Source organism: Elgaria multicarinata, chromosome 5, assembly GCF_023053635.1.
Source record: "Elgaria multicarinata webbii isolate HBS135686 ecotype San Diego chromosome 5, rElgMul1.1.pri, whole genome shotgun sequence".
NCBI classification, from domain to species: Eukaryota; Metazoa; Chordata; class Lepidosauria; order Squamata; family Anguidae; genus Elgaria; species Elgaria multicarinata.
Window position 1 is genome coordinate 862,263 of NC_086175.1, and position 22,747 is coordinate 885,009.

Here is a 22,747-nt window from a genome sequence, read left to right on the forward strand (position 1 = left end):
CCAGATAGGAGTTTCTAACTTTCCAAGGCACACTCACAGTAGGAAGAATAGTTATTCCCCTCCATCTGCTTTTCAGATGTGCTGTTTGTGCGGAGAATCCAGTCCTTAACATAGTCTAATGTAAATCCCTTGTGCTGCCAGTCTACATGCATGGTGCAGAAAATTGTTGCAAGGTTAATCCCAAGTTATCATAGAATCATAGAATCTTAGAATAGCAGAGTTGGAAGGGGTCTACAAGGCCATCAAATCCAACCACCTGCTCCATGCAGGAATCCACCCTAAAGCATCTGTGACAGATGGTGGTCCAGCTGCCTCTTGAATGACTCTAGTGTGGGAGAGCCCACAACCTCCCTAGGTAACTGATTCCATTGTCATACTGCTCTGACAGACAGGAAGTTTAAGAATAGAGGCTGAATAGCATTAGGCTGGTTTCCTATCCAGGCAAGTGAATGAAATACTGGCATTCATATCAGTTAAAGAATATAAGTTTAACAAGCCAGGCTTGTTAAATAAGTGCAACACCAAAAAGAACAACATATCGGGGGATATGTATTGCGATTGTTGAGATATATTACCTAAGATAATTGCATTGGTACTTAAAAATAGACTATCTCACACCAAACTAGATGGGACATGTGAGATGCATGATCAGGATCTTTCTGTTTTTAATGTTTGAAGTTAATCAGCTGCAGGACTCACTAGTTTCGATCAGGACTATAGTGTTAGGAAAGGGTGTTTTTAAACACCCCCCACAATCCTTGCTATTGTCCCAATGAAATTGTCCCTCCCACCCCCACCCCCTGCCCTTAAACTATTTGCCTAGCAGGGACAAACATACATGTACCACAGAGTTACCTGCCTGTTTTTCATCACAGGGCAAATAGTTTTATGGAGGTATTTTAAATGGGAAAACAGCAAGGGGGAAAGGATTAAACTTCCGTCCGCCATGCCATAGTCCAAATCCAATCCCTCTGCATATCTGCTGCTGACATTAATTTTTTTAAAGACCTGTGACAGACCCTAACAATGAATCTCTCACATGTAGCCCTGTGGTACAGATTGAATATATATCTGCCCTTCTCTACTTCTGTGGTAGAAGGAGGATTCTGGGCCTCCGGGATCCAAGAGCTGGAATCAGGGACAGAATGATTAGTCTAAATTCAGTGTTCATCTTTTTTTTTTAATGTATTCAGTTCTAAGTCTATTTCATCCCATTTCCACATTCCCCAAAACTCTGAAAAAATAAAAGATAACTACGATTTTAAAAGATATTCTGAGGCTCAGTTTAAAAACACACAACCTTCCCCATTAACAGATAAAAACAGTGGCAAGGAAGCATGGCTGCTGCTCCATGTGTTGAAAATGGGGCACCTGGGACTCCACATGGGGACATCCATCTCTTTTTTCTATACCATAACCCTGGGAGGGGATAGTACATCATCAAGTCCTGCCAGGTCCAGGGGCATTTGCAGCCCCATTTTCAACATGTGTGGAAGCAGATGTGCTTCCTGGCCACTTGGAGCAGCTTTAGGGTGGATTCCTGCATTGAGCAGTGTGTTGGACTCGATGGCCTTATAGGCCCCTTCCAGCTCTACTATTCTATGATTCTACCTGGGGCTCTTCCACACGTGGTTCTTGGGGCGCTTCCATCTGCCCCCAGTGCACCCCGAGAACGATCGTGTAACTTGCCTGGTGAAGAGATGAGGAAGACACGTCCTCGCCGGCGCCGCCGGCGCCACTGCCACCCAGCTTCCTCCGTGCCGGCCAGCTCTGAGAGCTCTTTTTGAAGAAGGTGGGGTGGAGAGCTTCTTCCGCTCTCCACCCCGCCTTCTTCCGCCGAGCTATTCGTCCCGTCCGGCACGGAGGTCTAGTTTAGGTCTAGCTAAGGCCTTTGAGATTTACAGCATTAGTTCTGCCTTCTTTGTAATGAGGTGCAGGGTATTCCACTCACATGCTGAATATAGTGTCTTTAAACTATAGTGACTCTTAGTTTTACTTAAAACAATGGTGGCTAATCAGACCACACCCCTCAAAACCATCCCTTTGATTGGGAGCCACAATGTCCAGGAAAGGAGAGCTACACTGAAAAATAAAGTTAAAATATGATAAACTGGACAATAATCAGGGTTTTTCATACTGGCCCCCACCCCGAGTCCAAGTTATGTGCATGTTTTGCATAGTTTCTAACATTTCCATGTTTATTGCAAAACCAATTTCCAAGCTTTTGGTGTGTGTGTGTGTGTGAATAAGCAGTGCATACTAGGAGTGTATAGGCAGAAGAACAGAAGAGTCCTTGAGGGAGAGACAGGTATCTTTATGTCAGAGAAATGCCAAAATTCTGTAACACAGGACCTTTTTGCAATTAATGGTTTCATATTTCAAAAAGTACCTCCAATACCATAGGGGACAGAAACTTGATTTATTTGAAAATGTAAATTGGAGCTGGCAATGGCTATAACAGAGATCCTCCAGTGATCTTTTTCACTGAAGTGACTATTGTGTTAATATATTTCTATTACAGACTTTTTTAAAAAAATTAACAGATACTCTATTCCAACCTTCTCCAACCTGGTGCCCTCCAGATGTTTTGGATTTCAATTCCCAACAGCCCAAGTCACCAATAGTAAAAAATAAATAAATGCTGGGATCTGTAGTAGAAAACATCTGGAGGTACCAGGTTGGAGGAGCCTACCTGTTCTATATGAAATTCCTCATACATGGGATTGCAGAAGACAAAGAGGCACCTCGGAAATCCTGACAATAGCTATCCACTTTGCCACACTAGTTGAAGCTTTGAAGCTTTGCAGCTTGGAGATCATCCAAGCTGCAAAGTAAAACCATATAATTAAGTGACTCTCAAGTGAGTTGTAGGTTCAGGGTCTCAAGAAATTCTAGTGTAATTTCTCTCCATTTCCACTTTCTAGACAGTAATCGCCTGCTTTGTTCCTTGTTATTTATAGACACAAAACCATACCAGATCAAAAGAAAATGGGAAATGCTATCATTCTTGTACCAACACAATTGGCAATGAAAAAATAGAAAAATGAGAAGTGTTGCATGCTTAAGTGAAAATATAGTAACCTGATATGTTTCAACCACTCACTCATTTTCCAAACCTTAAGGTTTAGCCCAGAGGGATATTTCTGAGTGTGAGCCTCCCATGAGGTATGAATAATATATGTGAAGATTTGTCCAAGCCTGACTCTTCAGCAGCACTTTGGACTACACCATGCAATTATACTGGGACACCAGTGAATCTAGGCAAAAAAGTATTTCTGCATTGGACAGAACTGTATCAATGAATTAGTTTTTTCAAATTACACAAAAAATTGAATTCTCATTGCTATATTTGATTCTCATCATCACTTGTTGTTTGTCAGTAAATTCTGTGCGATGCAGAAATCTACGCCTGGGGTTTTTTCCTCCCTCCAAACAGGAATCTGTCCCTCATTACTCTCCATCATACATCACACAGTCACTCAAGCAGTAGGACAGAGAAGTTCACCAGAGGCTTCATATAGTCCATTCTTTTCCTTAATGTTTGGCATTCATTCTATCAGAACATTTTATCAGACAGCAGCTCAGTTATCTTCCTAACATAACTGCACTAAATCCAGCCCTTATGTATATACTAATATTGAAGAGGGTGTGCTTGTTTTTCAGGTGCATATGTCTGTGTTTCTAAAATAATGGTAAACATCTTATATTCTCACAATATACCTTCAACTGCAAAATCTTCAATTGCACCCATCGAAATGATGTCAGCATTAGCAGAGAGGCCCATGTCCTTTTCAGAGTTATGTTGTGACCCTTCAGCTTCTTGACTATGAACATCAGACAGAGCAGACTCAAGGCAGTGTTGGCCTTCTAGAGATGCTGGATACTGGCCACTTGGTTGCCAGTCAGAAGCTGATTCTGAGGGTGCTCCTTGCATAAATGAAGCAGGTTCAGAAAGCTGAAAAGGTGATGCCATGACTGGAGCAGATGAAACTCTGAGAGGAAGAGCACTGGGGTACAAGACATAATGAGGAGGGGGAATTTCTGAAGAGGGTGTTTGGGATAAGTTCCTTTTTGAAGAAGGAATTGAGACTTGGACATATCTGCCGCTTTCTGGATCATAGAAGGTCTTTAATTGAATTGGTAAATCTACAATAAAATACTCTCCAGAGTCTGGATCCTGAAGGAGTTTACGCTGGGTTGCAGGTATAGAGGGTGTGGGACTTAATGATGGAGTGAGTTGTAACCTCACCAGGTTAGATTCTGAAGGTGTCAAAAGAGAATTAGTGCCTATTGGAGAGAGTGAAGATTGGACAGGTGGCAAGGGTACAATGTCTCCACAGGGTGATGTAGGTTCATCCTGAAGCCTTTTCTGTTGTGCCTCTATTTTTTTCCTCCTATTCGCCAGTTTCTTTGCCCTCCGTAATGTCTTTTCTGTTTTTGGTGGTACAGCAGGGGGTTTAGATGCTGTCTTTGCCATTCGACCCATCAGCTGAAGTCTTTCATTCATCATGGGAGAACTGCCAGTGTCTCCTGGAAGTTCACTGGTCTTTATTGGATCAAATGTTTCCATGGCAGAAGGTTTATCTCTGCTTTCTGTTTTGTGTAGCAAAGGAAAAGGTGCTATTTTTTCAGCCTGTGATATGTTGAACTTTGCACTTGTATCTGACAATGAGGTTGTAAAGGCAGATTGCACCATGTTGTCTGACCTTGGACTTGTTAGGTTGCCTGATGCAGCTGATGTGTCTACAAAAGCATCACTGGAAGCAGGAGAACATGTCTGGTTCTCTAATACCATGGGAGAGCTTGTCTCTAGACTTATTAGTTTTTTCACGCTAGAACCACCTTTGCATTTAGAGAAGAGATTACTCTTAAAATGAGTTGACTTTTCTCTTGTAGGAGACTGTTGCTTGTTTTCTATTAGGTCACCTTCAAAACGAAGATTTGGCTGACTGGCAGAACTAGACCTCAGTTTCCCAGCTCTAGCCTTTTCTTTGGGTTTGGCCAATTTCCCATTGCCTTTCAAAACTGTCTTTGATAACACTGATGTAACATTAGTTCCTTCATAATTTCCCACTAGTTCCTGCATATAAACGCCCTCTATTCCTTCCCCAAGGGTATATCCTGCTATTGAGTTGCTTTTATTTGCCACTTGACAGCCCACATTCACTGGGATGGATCCTGACTCTTCAGCACCTCTGTCTATTGCAGCATCCTTTGCACTGTGCGGCCTTCTGATTTTTGATAAAGACAAGTCCATCTCTTGAGTATTTGGAGTGGCTTGTATTGGCCCATAAGCCAGTTTTTCAGTCTCCACATGACTGCCAGAAATAGCATCTTCACAGGACAAAGACCTGAGCAGAGGTAACTTCACTGCCTTTATCACAGGTGATGATTTAAATGTGTTGTCTTTAATCATAAACAAATTGGGCTTAAATAAAATTGATGAAGTTGGTATCAGTAGCTCTTCTGACTTGGCTTCTGATGCAGAATCCATATTTTTCCATCTGTCTCCTTTCTTCTCCTTCGCCATTATTTCTTGTACTGCATTCTTATTTTCACTCTGCTCTTTTTTCCTTTCACACTTCCAATCTGTGTTAAAGTCACAGTTGTTAAGAAGGTAGTCATGCAATTCATTCTTCCTTTCTGCCTTCTCTTTTTCTTTGCACTTTAGCTTTTCCTCTCCACTAATGCCATTCTTCCTCTTCTGGCTTTCTTGAAGGCATGCTTTCTGAAAGAGCTGCATTAGAGAAAAAGGTGCCTCATTAAATGGCTGATCTGTTATAGAAAGAAAAGACTGCTCAGAAGAGCTGGTGCTTCTTTTGCCTTTTTGTTCATGTCCAATTAGTGGGCAAGCTTGATTTTCATTATTCTTCTTCATATTTTCTTCAGCTGTGAAAAATAGATTTGGGGATACTTGAGGTCCAGCACCAACAGTCTGTCTCAGAGCAACTGTTTTATTTTGAGGATCCCGTAAATGGAATCTTTCTATGCACACTTCCTGCTCAGTTGTCACATCTGCAAAGTAGGAGTTGGATGAAGGCAAAAGTTGACTTACACTGTGCTCATTTTGGTGAAGTTCAGTCACAGAAACCACCTCACAGTCCTCTACATCCACTAAATCACTTTGCCATAAACCATTCTTGTTTTGGTAATTCAAAGTATCTGTCTTTGACTTGGGTGAACTCAAAGTCAGATAATTGTCTGTAAGATGGCCATTTAAGTGGATGGCACTGTCCTTCTCCTGGGTATTGTCCACTTGTTCAGAAGGCTTATGGCCTCTTACATCATCCTCTACCAATTTCATACTGCCTTCTCCTAGCATATCGGATGCGGTAACACTTGCTTTTATGTTATCTTGTTCTTTAATCTTCTTTTTGTCTTCAATGGCTCTTAGAAGAGGAGAGGGACTGTAAGTGCTTTTCACACGTTTTCGGATATCCTTCAGATTGAATAATAAACTTGGTGCTTTAGACTTATAATTGTTCTGAGAACAATAAAGTTTTATTTCATCAGATTCTTTGGTTACTCCAACTTCAGATAAGGGAGGAGTTACCAGTAATAACTGATTTTCTGATGGCTGTTTGTCTTGCTTGGGTGGTATGAATGGAGTTAAAAGTTTTGAGATATTGAAAAAAGGACTAGAGGGATCAGATGAGGCTCTGTTTGAATAAACTGTAGCTGTTTCAGCCAAAGGAGTGACATCAGATGGCTTTCTACCTGAGGAATCCTTTAGTTTTGGTTCCTCAGTTTCAGTATCCTGTGCCAATTCAATTACCCCAAGGGCAGTCTTTTGTTTCCTCCATGGTGGGCAAACATTTTCCAGCTCAGGCTTAAATTCTGATTGGCTAGTTTTCTTTGGGCACAAAATAACTTGTGGCACTAGTGCTTGTGTATCAGGGCTGTGGGATGCTGCTTCTGGTGGAACAGGGACCTGAGGCACAGATGTTTGTGGAATGGGAGCCTTGGGGATTGGGATGGGTGAAACAACCTGGGAGATCCGTGTTGGTGGAAAAGGGGCTGTTGATGGGAGGGAGGGTGGTGTGGGAATTCTGTGTTCAGATGTTGCCAGATCAGATACTTGGGGTAACAACATCTGTACAGCAGTATTTTTGGCTTTAGATAGTACAGGAAAATGTATCTGGGCTAGAGATACTGGAGAGAGGATGGCTTTGGATAGAGGCTTTTGTGAAAAGGCATCTGAGAAACCTTGTTCCAGAACTATAGGAACTGTGACTTTGTGGGGAAATGTTATATGTTCAGGAATACAGGACTCTTTAAAAAAAGGTATATCTTCAAAGTATGTAAGGTTTTTGTCTTTGGTTATAATTTCAGTAGATCCATCCATTTCAATCAGTTTTTTATAATGTGCATTCCATGATTCAAAAGCACTGTTCTCACTGTGGAGAAAATCGGCTTTTCTGGTTGGTTCTTTTGCTTTTCCAGTTCTATTTTTCACTGTCTTTTTAGAGACAGTGGAGATTTTGGACTTTGGTATATTTGAAGCCTCTACCTGAGCAAGGCAAAAATAATGTGAACCTTGACAGTCCAGATCCATTTTGTTATGCCTTTTGTGTATTTTTTGCCAATCATTTGTATTTGTCACATCTTGGCATGGGTCAGAAAATGCAGAGAGTTCTTTTTGGATGCTTAATATTGTTTTGCCATCCCAAAATGTAATATTGCCTCCATAAATTAATGGGTATTCTGTCAAACTATTTTTAACAGGCTGTTTGGCCATTGCTAGTGACTTCTGATTCTCAGCCTTATCAAAAGTCTTTATCAAAGAGGACACTTTTGAGGTATGTTTACAATCATGGAGACCAGACACTGGCATCCCAAGGTTCCTCCTTATGTTTGGGCTGTTGTTTGCAGAAGCCTTCAGATCTTCTGGAGCATCATTTGGAAACTGCTGGAATGTTTTTGACAGTTGCTTGTCAGTGTTTTTTTTTATGGTGTGAATCCATGGGCCTTGAAAGAATTTACTAGAGAACTGATGGGGGTTATTGGATGAAACAATTGGATCAGATTCTGTGTAAGATGTTTCAAGCTCAGCTACACACAGGCTTTTGAAGGCTCGATCAGTGAGACTGCAGACTTCTCTGTCAGTGTCATCCAGGAGGCTCCCAATGCTGGAAGAGTCACTTTGTCCATCTGTGGGCTTCTTATTCCCCTGCATTGTCCATATGAGTCATGGATAAAATTATCAAAATGACAGTTTCATATTTAACATATGTAGATGATTCCTTTTGTTACCATTTCTCAGCCATTTTCAACATCTTTGGGTGATTTTCTCTTCTAAAATGTGCAGCTCTATATTCATTTATCACATGGAAACACAAAACGGGGTGTTCTGTTCTGCAAATTGAACACATATAACACATATTATTGTATAGTAAGAAAAGAGTTACATACAAATTCTCTCCCATTGATCCCCAGTTTAATCCTTCCAAAATCATATTCTGTTAAATATCTTAGATTTAAACTATGTAAACCAGGTTTCAGTAACTAAAGCAGTCACAAGAAGGCACAACTTTAGCTAATAACAAAGATATTTGAAGTTAATTGCACAGATGCTTAAGATCTCTTTCTCCCTCTTCAGAAATTCTAATAATAAGAACATCATTACCTCTTTCCTTTAAAGCTTGGAGTAGGAAGACTGCCTTGGTGCTTGTCCTAGTACTTCACTATGGAACAAATTGAGATAGAATTATACTATCCCATAGGGAGTTCCAGCTTCACTCAGAAGGAGGAGAGGAGGATTGCCAATGGTAGCCAAGATCTATCCTTAACAGGATGGAGCTCTAAAGATGAAGGGATGGGGGCTATGGTGCAAGTCTGATTCTAAGTGACTCTGTATAGCTCTGTGCAACAAAAGAAATGTTCTAAAACCTGAAACACAGGACTAAACTAACTATGCTGCATTAGTTACATATTGTACAGCTTAACCTCACTATTTTACTTTAGTGCAAGCATTTGGGGCCCTGATACAGATTAGGGAATTTTTCTCCCAAAATTCTCCCAAATTTCTCCCAAAATTCACCATCCCATGATTACAAAGGGGAAAGAACCATCTATTGGCAGTCCCTGTGTGTGTGTGTGTGTGTGTAGATTTCATATATTTCTGTTGGGGAGGGAGGCATTATATATTTGGATTTTTTCCATGTATAATGGAAAAAATGTATAGTCCATGGGCCAAGAGCTGAAAATTGATATATCAGTATCAAGTAAATTGGCAAAACTTCATTATGATTTTTTTGAAAGGTGTATGTCTCTGGATTGTATTTTTATGTGATAGACTATTCTGATTTGTTGCATAAGCTTTTTATGACATCATCAAGATGAATGAACCCATCTTTTTCTAGCTTCTCTAATTTAAGCTGTAACTTGTGAACCATGTGTCCTGCATTTAATTTTTAAAAAAATAACCCAAAAACAATCTTAAGGGTATCTGAAGATTTAGCAGAGGCGGAAATACCTACAGTGCTATACCATAGGAAATATCACAGCCTGTTTACAATGAAAAATGTTTGGATGTTATCATTGCTGGAGATAACACAACTATTTATTTATTATTTATTAATTACATTTCTATACCGCCCAATAGCCGAAGCTCTTGAACTGAAAACTATTGAACTGAAGACAGGAGAACATGTTCAAAAAAGGTCAAGGAGACAAGGCCCATGCTTTTCTATAGGCTAATTACATCGGGGGGGGGGGGGTGTCAATTGTTTGAAAAGACAAACACACACACACACACCAAGAGAGTGTCTCGATCAATGTTGTGAACTACATACACATACCAGTATCAGAGGTGGAGCCATTAGGAAATTAGATGCAAGGATGATTGCCATTATCAATGGAGGTCTTGTAACTACAGAAGCGCAGTGCCATCAGTCTTGTTACCTGTCATGTCTACACAAAGAAGGAGGCTACTTGCAACAGTTCAGCCTATCCTGATGGTACCATAAATAATGATGAACTTCTGTATGATGCAATAGCTAATGTGCATACAAAGAACTATTTTCATTCATGAGAAATGAACTATTCAACAGGCTTCAAGTGATGTTTATGACTAATCTGTCCTCCAGATTGATTGCATCCATGAATAGGGGTGTGCTCCGCTCCATTACGGATCCCTGAATCTGAAGCAGAGCAGGCCGATCCAGACCTCCTAAGCCTGGTTCCGGATCAGATCGGGGAAGGTTCAGATTGACCTGAAGCAGTTTGGAACGGTCTGAAGCGATTTGGAACGTTCCAAAGCTTTGGAGCCAGGTAAGTGGAGAGGGGAGCTTACCTGGGTCCCCTGTCCACGGCCACCATAGTCCGTGCAGTGATGGCAGCGTAGCCAGGTAAGGGGGAGGGGGGTTTACCTGGCTCCATCATGCACTGCCGCTGTGGTCCATGCGGCGGCTTCGACTGCCACCCACGCCTAAGGCCAGAAATAGGAATTGCCATCCAGTTGAATATTTTCCTAAATCAATGCCTCAAGCATTAAAAACAAAGAGTGTCATCAGACAAGCATTTCATCGCATGCTCATTACTGCCCACTCATGGTTTTTCATTGGTCCTTTTGATGACGCCATCCACCTCTCATGTGTGTCCCGTTCATTCTGGCCTTCCTTCTGTCACAAAATAAGACCCTGGTAAGTCCAATGTATTTTTAGAAGTGAAACTTGCTGTGTGCAGGAAATGCAGCACAATAAAAAAGCCCACTGAATGGGCCATGTGGTCATTGTATTGTGAGACAGAAGCAGGAGGGGAGAAATGATGGTAGGGAACCATGATTCCCCACCCCACCCTGTCTGATGATTCTCAAAAAAGAGAAATATTTCTAGCCAGACATTTATGTTACTAATATAAAAATGCTGGTGAGGTGGAAGAGCCACCAATAACTTAGACTGTAGAGTGAAACACTAACATATTGTTTCACCCTCCTTTCCAGAAAAATCTCACGTGGCTTCTGGCACACATGTCAAACCATGAAGACCAAGCAATGAGTAGCTGGAAAGGCTTCAATATACTTGTCTGTGATGAAGTCACCATAGTGCAAGACAATATTGGCTACTTGCCCAGAATATATGCTCCAGCAACTGAAATGTCAACTGTATATGAGATGCTAAAACAGCCTATCAACATCACACAGTCTCTGCAATTGTCCACAGCTGTCGAAATCACATGGAAGCATCCAGAGAAATTCAAATATAGCACCATAATAATAATAGGTGTATTTCACACCATATGTACATTTTTGGCCATCATTGGTAAGCAGTTTTGGGATGCAAGATTGCATGATTTGTGCACTGAGACAAATACAATTGCATAAGTTTCAATAGCAAGGGGAATGGAAGATCACAAGTATAACTGTACAGTCAGACTTCACTGGCATGGTTAACTAGCAGTGTCAATGAAGTTATTGTAGAAAAGAAGGCTTCCTTCAGAAAAAGGAAGCCATGCCCAGGTAAAGAATATAAAAGGAAGCACAAGCTTGCACAAAAGTGATGCAAACCAACAATAAGAGATGAAAAAAAAACATTTTGAAGAGCATACTGCTAACAATATCATGGCCAACAATACAGAATTCTTGAAATATATCAGAAGCAGGAAACCAGCTAGGGAAGCAGTTGGACTGCTGGATGACAATGGAGTTAAGGGATAGGGAGATTGCAGAGAAGCCAAATTAATTCTTTGCAGCTGAATGAATTCTTTGCATTCTCTGCAGATGATACCTGTGCCTGAACTGATGTTTTCAGGAAGGAAGTCTGAGGAACGGAGGCAAATAGTGATGAGAAAACATGAAGTTCTCAACTTTGTTGACAAATTGAAAAAAAAATCACCAGACCCGGATGGTATCCATCCTAGAGTTGATCATCTAACCAAAATATGCAACATGTCCCTAAGCTCAGCCTCTGTACCAGAGGATTGGAGGGTGTCCAATATATCACCAATTTCTAAAAAGGGATCCAGAGGGGATCGGGAAATTACAGACTGATTTGTTTAATTACCCAGTTTGTTTAATTACCCTGATATCTGTTGGGAGACAAATACTGCCAAAAGCGTCCCTTCCAAGAAATTCCTGACATGTGTGGGTGATAACTTTCTCCTACAGAAAGTGGAGGAAGGAACTAGAGGATCGGCAATCCTTGACTTGATATTGACCAATAGGGATGACTTAGTGGATAAAGTGGCAGTTACGGGAACTCTGGGGGAAAGTGACCATGTCATACTTGAATTCTTGATTATGAAGGAGACAAAAGTTGAGTGTAGCCATACACGTACTCTGGATTTTAGGAAAGCTGATTTTAATAAACTCAGAACTATGATAAGTAAGGTCCCGTAGCAAGTGAGCCTAATGAGAAAAGGAGTGCAGGATGGGTGGGAGTATTTAAAAAAGGAAATTTTAAAGGCACAGTTACAAACAATTCCAAAAAGGACAAAAGATAGAAGACAACAGAGGAAACCAATGTGGCTCCACAAAAAGCTTAGAGATGACCTGAAAACAAAAAAGGATACATATAGGAAGTGGAAGGAAGGCCAGGCTACAAAAGAAGAGTACAGACAAGTGGCGCAGAAGTGCCGAAATGGCATCAGGAAGGCTAAAGCTCAGAATGAGCTGAGATTAGCGAGGGATGCTAAAAGAAATAAAAAGGCTTTCTTCAGATATGTGAGTAGTAAAAGACAGAGGAAAGAAATGGTGGTTCAGCTGCTTAATGAGGATGGCAAGTTGATAATAGATGACAAAGAAAAGGCTGACGTGCTCAATTCCTACTTTGCTTCAGTCTTTCCCAAAAGCGGCTCTATGACACACCCCCCCTGGAGAAAGTGAAGCAGAAGTTGAGGGGGCAGGATTGCAATTTGAAATTGATAAACAAATGGTCAAAGAACACCTAATTTCCTTGAATGAGTTTAAATCTCCAGGGCCCGATGAACTGCATCCTAGTTCATTAGAAGGGGCTAGCGGAAGAACTCTCAGAACCTTTGTCTATTATCTTTGCAAAATCATGGAAGACGGGTGAGGTGCCAGACGACTGGAGGAGGGCTAACGTTGTCCCTATCTTCAAAAAGGGCAAAAAGGAGGAACCTGGGAACTACAGACCAGTCAGTCTGACATCCATCCCTGGGAAAATTCTGGAGCAGATTCTAAAGAAGTCAATCTGTAAACACCTTGAAATCAATGCGGTGATCACTAGAAGCCAACATGGATTTGTCAGGAACAAATCCTGTCAGACTAATTTGATCTCATTTTTTGATCGGGTAACCTCCCTTGTGGACTGTGGGAATGCTGTGGACGTCATATATCTTGACTTCAGCAAAGCTTTTGACAAAGTGCCCCATGATATTTTGATTAACAAACTAGCTAAAAGTGGGCTAGATGGAACAACTATTAGGTAGATTCACAGTTGGCTACAGAATCGGACTCAAAGAGTACTTATCTATGGAACCTTTTCAAACTGAGGAGAGGCAACGAGTGGGGGTACCGCAGGGCTCAGTCCTGGGCCCAGTGCTCTTCAACATTTTTATTATTTTATTAATGATTTGGACAAGGAGGTGCAGGGAATGCTTATCAAATTCGCAGATGACACCAACTTGGGTGGGATAGCTAATTCCCTGGAAGACAGAAACGCACTTCAAAGTGATCTTGATAGGCTGGAGTGCTGGGCTGAAAATAATGAATGAAATTTAATAGGGATAAATGCCAACTTCTACATTTAGGAAATAGAAACCAAATGCACAGTTACAAGATGGGGGATACTTGGTTCAGCGATACCACAAACGAGAAGGATCTTGGAATTGTTGTAGATCACAAGCTGAATATGAGCCAACAGTGCGATATGGCTGCAAGAAAGGCCAATGCTATTTTGGGCTGCATTAATAGAAGTATACCTTCCAAATCTTGTGAGGTACTGGTTCCTCTCTATTCGGCCCTAGTTAGGCCTTATCTAGAGTATTGCGTCCAGTTCTGGGTACCTCAGTTCAAGAAGGATGCAGACAAGCTGGAGGGGGTTCAGAGGAGGGCAACCAGGATGATCAGGGGTCTGGAAACAAAGCCCTATGAAGAGAAGCTGAAAGAACGGGCCATATTTAGCCCGGAGAAGAGAAGATTGAGGGGAGACATGATAGCACTCTTCAAATACTTAAAAGTAGGGGTGTGCACGGACCCCCCGCTCCACTTGTCTTCCAGATCTGCGATTTGCAGATCGGCCCACTCCGCCCCGCCCCCACTCCGCCTATGTCCGCTCCGCTCCGCTGCGGAGATCCGGATCCGGATCGGAGCTCCGTTTCCCCCCCATAGGCTTGCATTAAGCTAAAAAAGTATACAACTTTTTTTCTGTGAAAGTTAGAAACCTCAAGTTTGGCACCATGACACCTCATGGAGGTATACACACGCATGCCAAGACTCAAGGCAATCCCATCATCCCCTGATTTTTGGGGAATTTATGAAAATCCAACACCATTCACACCCCTTTTGATAGCTCCGTCAATTTGCACGTTAAAAATCTCAAGCTCACCACCATGATAGCTTATCCAGGGATGCACACGCATGCCGAGACTCAAGGCAGTCCCATCATCCCCTGATTTTTGGGGAATTTATGAAAATCCAACACCCCATTCACACCCCTTTTGATAGCTCCGTCAATTTGCACGTTAAAAATTTCAAACTCGCCACCATGATAGCTTATCCTAGGATGCACACGCACGCCAAGACTCAAGGCAGTCCCATCATCCCCTGATTTTTGGGGAATTTATGAAAATCCGACACCCCATTCGATAGCTCCGTCAATTTGCACGTTAAAAATCTCAAACTCGCCACCATGATAACTTATCCAGGGATACACACGCATGCCCAGATTCAAGGCAGTCCCATCATCCCCTGTTTATTGGCGGGGCTTAAACCTGCAGACAGCTCAATGGGGTCATTTCAAAGGAAATCCCAACATGCCATGAATTGGGGAGTAGAGATCAACCTAAATGAATCTTCTTCCACACTTGAAAAATGGATTTGGAACTTCCAAAACTCTAAGTGAGCGCAGGAAGGACTTCTCCACTGAGTCAAAGCCAGACACACACAATATCCCTGCGAGGCGGGCAGGGGAGGAGAGAGGGAAGGCAGGCAGGCAGCTGGCATTTCTGGGGGCATAAGGAAGTGAGCCAAGGATAAGCCAGTAATGCATATAAAATGGAATAAATAAATAAATAAATAAACGAAGGAGGGGTGGAATTAAAAGCAGCAGTGTTGCTGAATAAACAACAAGAAGAACTTTTTAAAAAAGGCTATATCTGTCTTTTACCAGCAATAGGGGGATGTGCCCAGGGGAGGGGGAAGCAGCTGCCAATTTGACTGGTCCTAGTGACCAGTCTTTTAAGAAGCAACACTGTCAGTTCAACTCATGATAGGCATTGCTCCACCGGGTTACTCTCTTTGGAGGGCTCTGATGGCCCTCCAAGTACAGGAGAGAGTGGGGGCACGTCCACATGGCATGCCCTAGGGAAGCTCATCCCCTAGCACCACATGTATTCAGTTCTTCCCCAAAGTTAGGGTGGGTAGCACTGCTGTGTGTTTCCTATCTGTTAGTATGATTTCAGGTTGTGTTAGTGCATTTGGTGGAGCTACTGTTTTTAAAAAAACTCTTGGGAAAACTCCGTTCAGAGTAGAAAGAGAAGTTTCCCAGAATCCCAGGTTACCCGTTTTGCCTATCCCCTCCTCCAACTTTGGGATCATGTGATCATGACCAGGAGTTGACTCTGCCCCTCAGCAATCGAAACAGGTAACCTTTTTCCCGCCTTTACCCTCCTTTTAAAAAATTCTAGCACACGAACCGCATCACGCAGAGAGCTGAGAGTAGGGTCAAAATGACCCCCATCCACGACTCTCTAAGCACAAGAATTTTCAGAAAGATGGCTTCAAAAACAACACAGTTATCCCCCTTTCTTTTCCGCAATGCAATCCAATGGGCGAAATCTTTCAAGATGGCAATCGGACCAGACCGCGGAAACAGAAGCGCTCTGAAAATGGCCGCTTCTCTTCGCCTTGCTTCTAGGGGTCCGCGGTCCACTTCCACTCCGCCTCTGGGCAAGGCGGAGCAGGCCAATTCGCTCCTGCTTCTGCGCTTCTAATCGGAACATAGCACATGCCTTTAAGTAAAAGGTTGTCAAACAGAGGAGGGCCAGGATCTCTTCTCGATCCTCCCTGGTTAGGCCTCATCTAGAGTATTGCGTCCAGTTCTGGGCTCCACAATTCAAGAAGGACACAGACAAGCTGGAGCATGTTCAGAAGAGGGCAACCAGGATGATCAGAGGTCTAGAAACAAAGCCCTATGAAGAGAGACTGAAAGAACTGGGCATGTTTAGCCTGGAGAAGAGAAGATTGAGGGGAGACATGATAGCACTCTTCAAATACTTAAAAGGTTGTCACACAGAGGAGGGCCAGGATCTCTTCTCGATCCTCCCAGAGTGCAGGACACGGAATAACGGGCTCAAGTTAAAGGAAGCCAGATTCCGGCTGGACATCAGGAAAAACTTCCTGACTGTTAGAGCAGTGCGACAATGGAATCAGCTACCTAGGGAGGTTGTGGGCTCTCCCACACTAGAGGCCTTCAAGAGGCAGCTGGGCAAGCATCTGTCAGGGATGCTTTAGGGTGGATTCCTGCATTGAGCAGGGGGTTGGACTCGATGGCCTTGCAGGCCCCTTCCAACTCTGCTATTCTATGATTCTATGTTCCAGGTAAATTGGTTAAAAGCAATATTAAAGACTAGATTAGTAAGCATTAGGGCTGTGCACCGCTTCGGTTCAGTTTGTAGAAGTGACATCAGATCGGCTTGATTTGCCTCCGCCAAAGGCGGAGATGGATTGGGTTGGGCGCAAAGCAAACTGTCACAAAGCGAGTTGCCCATTTACGGAGTGATCCATTTTGTCACAAGGCTCTGCCTGGCATTTTGGAACTTTTTTCACATAGGATTGCATTGGGCGAAAGAACGCCTATAACTTCTTTGTTTTTAAAGCTACATCTCTGAAACTTACTGTGCTTAGAGAGTGATGATTGGGGGTCATTTGTGTCAAATATTTCGTTTACTTGATTTTAATTTTTATAGAATGGGTAAAACGGGAGGGGGGAACATTTTTTTGAAGCGATGAGAGGCAGATTCAACTCCCAGTCGTGATAAGTGATCACTTGATGTGGAAAATCCTCCAATCCCAATGCTGGAGGGGTGGTTAAGCCAGAGCCACCAAGAGACAGTTTTCCTTTCTCTCTCTTTGTAGGTTTGGAGTTCATGGAGAGAGGAGGGTTAGGGTAGCTCGCTGTGTTTTGGAGGAGATATAGGATTTAAATCAGATTGGGTTGTTTGTTTGTTTCTGACTTTTAGCTTAGCTTTCCTTTGCTCTGTGTTTTGCCTTAGTTTGATTTATATGAATTTATAATTCTTCATTTGGAGTGTTGGTTTGTTTCCCAACCCCCACCCCTTCCCCCCCGCCTTTAAGCCCTGTGTTCTGTGACTGTGTTTGTATTCATTTTCCTTCTTCTATATAAAAAAACAAAATAATTACAAACAAAATCTATTATCTCTTTCTCTCTTTCTCTCTCTCACTCTGTGTGTGTGTGTATTTGTTGGGACTGTGTGTGATTGTGTGAGTGTGTTTGCTGGGCACTTCTTGTTAAGTGCACTGCTTGTTAAGTGCAAAAAGCATTCAAATAAAGTTTGGGCAAAGCACACACTTGTCTCATTTCCTCAAATAATGAATACTACTACTACTACTACTACTACTACTAATAATAATAATAATAATAATAATAAATATTGATAATGAGAAAAGGCAGCAGGCGCCCATCTGTGGTTGGTCATGGTGGAAGCAGTGGGCAAGGCAAGGCTGGCACCAGTAAGCAGGCAGCCCCTCCTGCTGTGAAAATCAAACGTGCAAGTCCTTGGCTGGGTGCTCATCAACAGAAGCAAGAGAAGAAGCAGGCAGATGCACCCGCTGCCTGCTATTCACTTTTTGAGGGTGGGAAAAGTGCCTCTTTGCAAGAGGTAGGCAGCAGCAGCAGCATTAGTGCCATTGTAGGAGGAGTAGGAGTATCCCCAACACCTTCATTATTGATTGAGGGGAGCCCGCTGATGGACCTGGGTGCCATCATTGTGGGTTAGCTGGATCTACTGGGAATCACACCCCCAGAGATCTATGGCTTACCTGTGCGATTTACCAGCCCCTTAATGCCCACCAGCCTGCCTGTCTGCCTGCCTGCCTGCCTCCTCTGCCTGGGTGCCATCATTGTGGGGTAGATGGGCTGTGTGGGTCAACCCCACAAGCCTATGGCATGCTTGCTCCCAGTGCTTCTGGGGCATAGCCGCCTGCTGCCTCTCCTCCTCTGTGTCTGCCTCAGAGGGCCAGTTTGTGTGTGTCTTGCTTTGACTCAGGGCGTTAGTCCTTCCATATGATGAAAGGCAGCTGTATTGCTGCTGTGCTACACTCACACTGTTTAAGATTTATTGAAGATCCGTGTGTCCATTTTTGAAGTGTTTAACCTGAGATGCTTATTTTGATATATCTTTAAAAATTCACTAAAAATCAGGGTATGCTTGGATTTACTTCAAAATGGGTGTGAATAAGGATCAATGTGGAAGCTCTGATGGTGCCCACTTAGAGGTCTGTATGTGGAAAAATGACAGAGATACATGCATTTATGTAAATGGGGAAATATTTTTTAAAATTCCTCCCAAATCAGGCCATGCTCAGATTTCCTCCAAAATAGTCATGAATAAGGATGTAGGTGGGAGCTGTGATGGTGCCTCGTTGCAGGTCTGCATCTGGAAAAATGACAGAGATCACTGCATTTCTGAAAATTGGGAGATTTTTCAAATATTCCCCAAAAATCAGGGCATGCTTGGATTTCCTTCAAAATGGGCATGTGTCTGGATACATTTATAAGCTCTCATGGTGCCCATTTAGATGTTTCTAACTTGAAAACTAAAAAAGTTATAGGCATTTGACATTTTCAATGCAAGTCTATGGGGGGAAAACACGGAACTCTGATCTGGATCTGGAGCCCCACCACAGAGTGGAGTGGACCATAGGCGGATTGGGCAAAAGTGGAGCAGACCCGATCCAAAAGTTGCGGATAGGGATCCAGAGCGGATCGGGGGTTCGTGCACAGCCCTAGTAAGCATAGAGGTCAAGTCCTTCTGAAAAAGAATCAACATGGCTTCCACAAAGGTAAGTCCTATCTCACTAATCTTTTAGGGTACTTTGAAAGTGTCAACAGACATGTAGACAGGGGTGATCTGGTGGATGTTGTTTACTTGGACTTCCAAAAATCTTTTGATAAAGTCCCTCACAAAAGACTCCTGAGCAAACTTAGCAGTAATGGAATAAGGGTAGAGGTCCTCTTACAGATCAGCAACTGGTTAAAAAACAAAAAGCAGAGAATAGGAATAAATGGTAAATTCTCCCAATGGAGGGAAGTAAATAGTGGGGTTCCACAAGGATCTGTATTGGGACCAATTCTTTCAACTTGTTCATAAATGATCTGGAATTATGAGTGAAGTAGTAAAGTGGCTGAGTTTGCCAATGACATCAAATTATTTAAGGTGGTTAAAACAAAAAGGGATTGTGAGGAGCTCCAAAGGGATCTCTCCAAGCTGGGAGAGTGGGTGTCCAAATGGCAGATGCGGTTCAATGTAAGCAAGGGTAATGTGATGCATGTTGGGACAACAACAACAACAACAACAACAACAAAAACCCAACTTCAAGTATAACCTGATAGGATCACTGGGGGAGACCGAGCAAGAAAGGGATCTTGGGTGTGTGTGTGTGTGTGTGTGTGGGAAAGCTCGATGAAAATGTCAACTCAGTGTGCAGCCACTGTAAAGAAGGCAAACTTCATGTTAGGCATTATTAGAAAAGGAATTGAAAATAATACTGCCAGTATCATACTGCCTTTATACAAATCTACGATTTAACCTCATTTAGAATACTGTGTACAGTTTTGGTCACCACACCTAACAAAAGTTATTGTAGAGCTGGAAAAAGTGCAGAACAGGGCAACTAACATGATCAAGGGGCTGGATCGTCTCTCCTATGAGGGAAGATTACAACAGTTGGGATTGTTCAGCTTTGAAAAAAGGAGGCTGAGGGGAGATATGATAGAGATATACAAAATTGTGCATGGTATGGAGAATGTGGATAGGGAGACATTTTTCTCATTCTCCCATAATACTAGAACCTGGGGTCATCCCTTGAAGCTTCTTCACACAGCGTATAAACTCTGGAATTCAATACCACAAGATGTGGTGACAGCCACCAATTTGGAAGGCTTTAAGAGGGGGTTGGATAAATTACTGGAGGAGATGACTATCAATGGGGATCATCAGATGGGTGGGCGGGAGGGGGGTAATTGCATTTCCCTACCGTTGCTTTGCCTCCTGCTTTTGTCCCACAATAGGGGCAAGCAGATTTCTATTTCTTCACATGGGGAATAAAGAGGAAGCAAGCAATGGCCACATGGGGCATTCAGTCATGTTTTTATCATGCAGGTTCTCCTGCACACAGCAGGAAATGGTGGCAAGTTTTGTTATAGCAAAAATATTCAGATTTTCTGGATGGTATTTTGTGACAGAAAAAAGAGCAGAAGGACCTGGAGATGCACTGGAGGAATGCTGCCTCGACAAAAGTCCTGCAAAGAACCATGAGTGGCCAATCACGAGTGTGCGATAAAACACTCATCTGAAGAACCCCAATGGCTACTAGTCTTGATGGCTAAGTGTAACCTCCAGTATCAGAGACAGTAAGCCTGTATACACCAGTTTCTGGGGGAAATGGGTGGGAGGGTCCTTCTTGTAGGTTCCTGGTCTACAACTGATTGGCCACTGTGTGAACAGAGTGCTGGACTAGATGGATCTTTGGTCTGATCCAGCATGACTCTTCTTATGGTCTTATGTTTATGAAGCACTCATGAGGCTAGCATAGAATGGTTTCCAGTCATAGGAGGTCCAACAACCAATGATCAAGCCCCGTCTGCCAGAGCACTGAGCTGACGACACACAATCCCCAGCAAACAAGAGTTCAAGTCTATGAAAAGCCTCACAGTACTTTTCATGGCAAGTTCTTAGTAATCCAAAGTTCCACTTAGGAGGGAGCATGTGCAGAGTGCCCTCCAGAGTCTCATATGATGATGGATCCAAAGGGAGGTTTTCCAGGGATGAAGAGCAGATGTTTCTGGCAAAGGCTCCTCACCTGTGCACCAGCTTAAAAAGGGAGGCGTAGGCCTCTTCCAGACCACTTGACAGACTGGGGCTTTTGGCCTTTCAGCAAAACAGGGTGACCCTACTCAGCCCACCAAGATGATGCTTCAATCTGGGCAACACTCCTGCAAACCCCACTCCTTCTCTATCAGTTTCTCACAGACAGCTTCCCTGCCAAGCACAAAACAAGCAGGTGGCTGTGGGAGTAGGGCCCCACCCCCATCCCTGCTCTGAGACTATTGACAGAGATCAATTCACACAGATTCTGACATTCCAGAGGTTGAACAGGCCCAAATCCTTCCAGACTACTTCTAATTAAATCTTAGATACAAAAAAAAAAAAAAAAAAAAAACCTACGAAACTCCACAGCAGTGCCTTGAATAGCCCTGACACTATGAGACCAAAGTTTTAAAGATCCTGTGTTTGTGTATGAGTTTATTAGCCAGGAGAGTGAGTGTCAGTAGGTTTTAATCTTCATATATATGCAAGTAGGTTCATTAACATGAAGCCACCAAATTAAAGCAGAGTTGAACTGGGGGTGGTGGGGGTGGTAAAGCAAATGTTCCAACTGTACAAATGCCTTGTCAGAAACCTCCCCCCCTGCCTCCGCCCAAGCCAAACACATTATTTCTCTTTCAAAACTGGACAGATGATCCCACACACTAGTAGCAAGTTAAACTTAAAGAAAGATTGACAGGGCCTTCCCACCCAGGAAGGAAGTACACCACTGTTGTCACCTACAGCCCCCAATTGAAATCATTGCAACTGATCATCAGTGAACTCCAACCCATCATCAGTACAGACACTTCTCTCTCACAAGCCTTGGGAGGCAGACCAGTCCTGGCCTACAGACCACCTCCCAACTTGAAGCGGATGCTAACCAGCAACAGTACACAGGACAGAAACACATACAGAGGGACCAGACCATGCAATAGACCCAAGTGCCAACTCTGCCCCCCACATATGTTCAGGCAACACTGTCACAGGACCCAACAACATCAGTCACACCATCAAGGGCTCTTCTACCTGCATCCTTATATAATTTGTGTTACATGCCATCCCTGACTTTGTCTATTGTTAAGTTCTTAATAAACACATTCACATAACATGTCTTCTTTTTTTCATTACTGTTTTCAACTGCACGTTATCAGATTTCCAACTGCACATTTTTTCCCCAACTGCACATTTTGTGTCCAACTGCACACTAAAAAAAACCTTGAGTTGAGCATCTTTCCAAAGTGGTGGGTGTATGCAATATATATGACCAACTGTCTGGTTTTGCCCAGACATGTCTAGGTTTTCACACTCTTAGGAGGGTCTGGAGGGTATTTTTTTTAAAACAACAACAACAACAACAACAACAAATGTCGGAGAAAGGCACAGGGTAGGGGGATGCAGGCTGAGGACCAGGGGGCATGTTTTCTGGGCCTCCAGAAAGTGTACAGATCAGCCATTCATTAGCCTAGCTGGGGACCACCTCCGCCAGCTCAGTCAGGGAGGATGCTGGCCAGCAGGG

The 22,747-nt window shown here is 42.9% G+C and overlaps 1 protein-coding gene across 3 annotated transcripts in view; it reads right to left on the minus strand.

Moving 5' to 3' along the window:
- Positions 1-2,867: 2,867 nt before the first annotated feature.
- Positions 2,868-22,747, minus strand: part of C5H10orf71 (chromosome 5 C10orf71 homolog) — a 145,340-nt gene continuing 125,460 nt past the window's right edge. For all 3 annotated transcript variants that reach the window (XM_063125879.1, XM_063125878.1, XM_063125880.1), the window contains one exon: positions 2,868-8,355. In XM_063125879.1, coding sequence (XP_062981949.1) covers positions 3,710-8,176 — 4,467 coding nt within the window. In that variant the 5' untranslated portion in view covers positions 8,177-8,355 and the 3' untranslated portion in view covers positions 2,868-3,709. The remainder of the gene's footprint in view (positions 8,356-22,747) is intronic.